The sequence below is a fragment of the Seriola lalandi genome, unplaced genomic scaffold (assembly GCF_002814215.2).
Source record: "Seriola lalandi dorsalis isolate HSWRI2012SDOR001 ecotype SW California unplaced genomic scaffold, Sedor1 jcf7180002054820, whole genome shotgun sequence".
NCBI lineage: Eukaryota > Metazoa > Chordata > Actinopteri > Carangiformes > Carangidae > Seriola > Seriola lalandi.
Window position 1 is genome coordinate 1,985 of NW_019525373.1, and position 1,878 is coordinate 3,862.

At 44.4% G+C, this 1,878-nt stretch overlaps 1 protein-coding gene across 1 annotated transcript in view; it reads right to left on the reverse strand.

Annotated features, from left to right (window-relative positions):
• Positions 1-126: 126 nt before the first annotated feature.
• Positions 127-1,878, reverse strand: part of LOC111669797 (arrestin red cell) — a 13,407-nt gene continuing 11,655 nt past the window's right edge. The window contains exons 8-11 of the mRNA XM_023426246.2: positions 1,348-1,415; positions 828-963; positions 562-646; positions 127-229 (exon numbers count right to left, since the gene is read on the reverse strand). Coding sequence (XP_023282014.1) covers positions 153-229; positions 562-646; positions 828-963; positions 1,348-1,415 — 366 coding nt within the window. The 3' untranslated portion in view covers positions 127-152. The remainder of the gene's footprint in view (positions 230-561; positions 647-827; positions 964-1,347; positions 1,416-1,878) is intronic.

The window sequence follows — 1,878 nt, forward strand, 5'->3', positions numbered from 1 at the left end:
GCAGCTGCTGTTCACTTACATTCTCTATTTTAATGCTACAGCTGTCTTTGTTGGAGACAATCTACTTCCTGTTTACACCTGCTCGCACATGCTCAGTGTGATATACTGGCCCTGCGGAGATGCTTCACTGGGAGCACAGGTTTAACTGGGACTTACTCTGCTTCGAGCTGGGCCACTGGACATTTATACTGGGCAGTACTGAACAGACAGATGTCTGCATACTGACGCACTGCAGAGAGAGAGAGGGCGAGAGACAGAGAAAAGAATAGAGAGAGAGGGCGAGAGACAGAGAAAAGAATAGAGAGAGAGAGAGAGAGCTGTTACATTCATGACTTAATATCAGATATAAAATATAAAAACAGTGACTTTGCTTTGTGAGCGCCAAATAATCCATTGGACCAGGAAGTGAGGAGTCATCCTTTCAAAATAAAAGCTGGAACAGGAGCAGGATGTGTATGAGGAGTCGTTAATGAGACGTGTGAGTTTATTCTGACTCGTAGTAAAAACCACCTCATGTGTTTCTGTGTCTGATGAGAAAACAAAGACCAGACAGAGACGCACCGGAAATCTTGACTCTCTTGACGGTCTTGGTGGAGTTGTTGGTGACGTGAACGTTGACGCTGATGGGCTCTCCATGGTAATACAGCTGCAACAAGACGGAGAAGAAGAAGAAGAAGAAGAAGACGTGTGTTACTGTTAAAGCAGCAAACGGAGGACGAGAGGAGAAAACATCTCCTTTGTGTGTGTGTGTGTGTGTCTCTGTGTGTGTGTGTGTGTGAGAGTGAGTGTGTGTGCGTGTGCGTGCGCGTGTGTGTGTGTGTGTGTACCTCCTTGTCCAGAGAGGCCTCCAGGTGCAGGGATCTGTCCGACATCAGGAAGCTGCGGGTCGTCTCCACCATGGGCTGAGGTCCCGGTTTCTCCGGAGCGTACTGAACCTTCCTGATCACCAGACGCACCGAGTTCCTGCTCAGACACAGAGAGATCAGCTGATCCGTCCTCGTCTTAGACCGGCGTTCACGTCACGTCGAGCTCCAGGAAGTTGTGAAGACCATTGTTTTATCGTTATGATAATTCTATAATTATCTGTGTCGACATTTTCCTTCTTTTTCTGTTTGACAATTAAAATAATTTATTTCTTCTACAATTAACCTGCTGATTATTTTCTCCATTAATTATTTTCTCTATGAAATGTAAGATAATATAATAATAATAATAATGGAGAGGCCACAGTGATGTCCTCAGTGAGCTTCTTTCATGGTCTCAGTCTGTTGAGGCACGTCGGACGTCAAACCGCCGTCGCCTCATGGCGGCTGAATAACGTGACACTTCCTGCAGGTGTGAACTCACCTCTTGTGAATCTTCTCTTCTATCGACTTGGCGCAGAAAGCTCTGATCTCGAAGTCGACCCCGCAGGCCTGAGGAGAGAGAGGACGGGCTGTTACTGTCCTGGCGTCATGAACCAATCAGGACCAAGACTTTTTTATGTGACAGCCAATCAAAAGAGAGGAACTGAACCCCCACACCACAAATTATTACTATTTACTACATTAACCAGAAGATTCATTTAGTTAAAAGCAGCAGACGCCAACTTTAAAGCAGTTTAAGGGGTTTTAACGAGACGAGTTAATGATCCATCACGTCAGACCTTCACACAGATCATCTAAACCGTTTGAATTCACACATTTATTTGCTTTTCCAGTGTGAACGCAGCCTCACACACCTTCCTGAAGATTCAATTCAAGGAACTTTCAAGGACTTTCCAGGCGAACTTAAGTTTCTATTCATTAAAAAAGTTCTTTAAAAGGCCTTTTTTCAACTTTTAAAGTCTTTGTCTGGTGTGATCATGGCCTAAAATCCTCATCACAATTATTAATAATT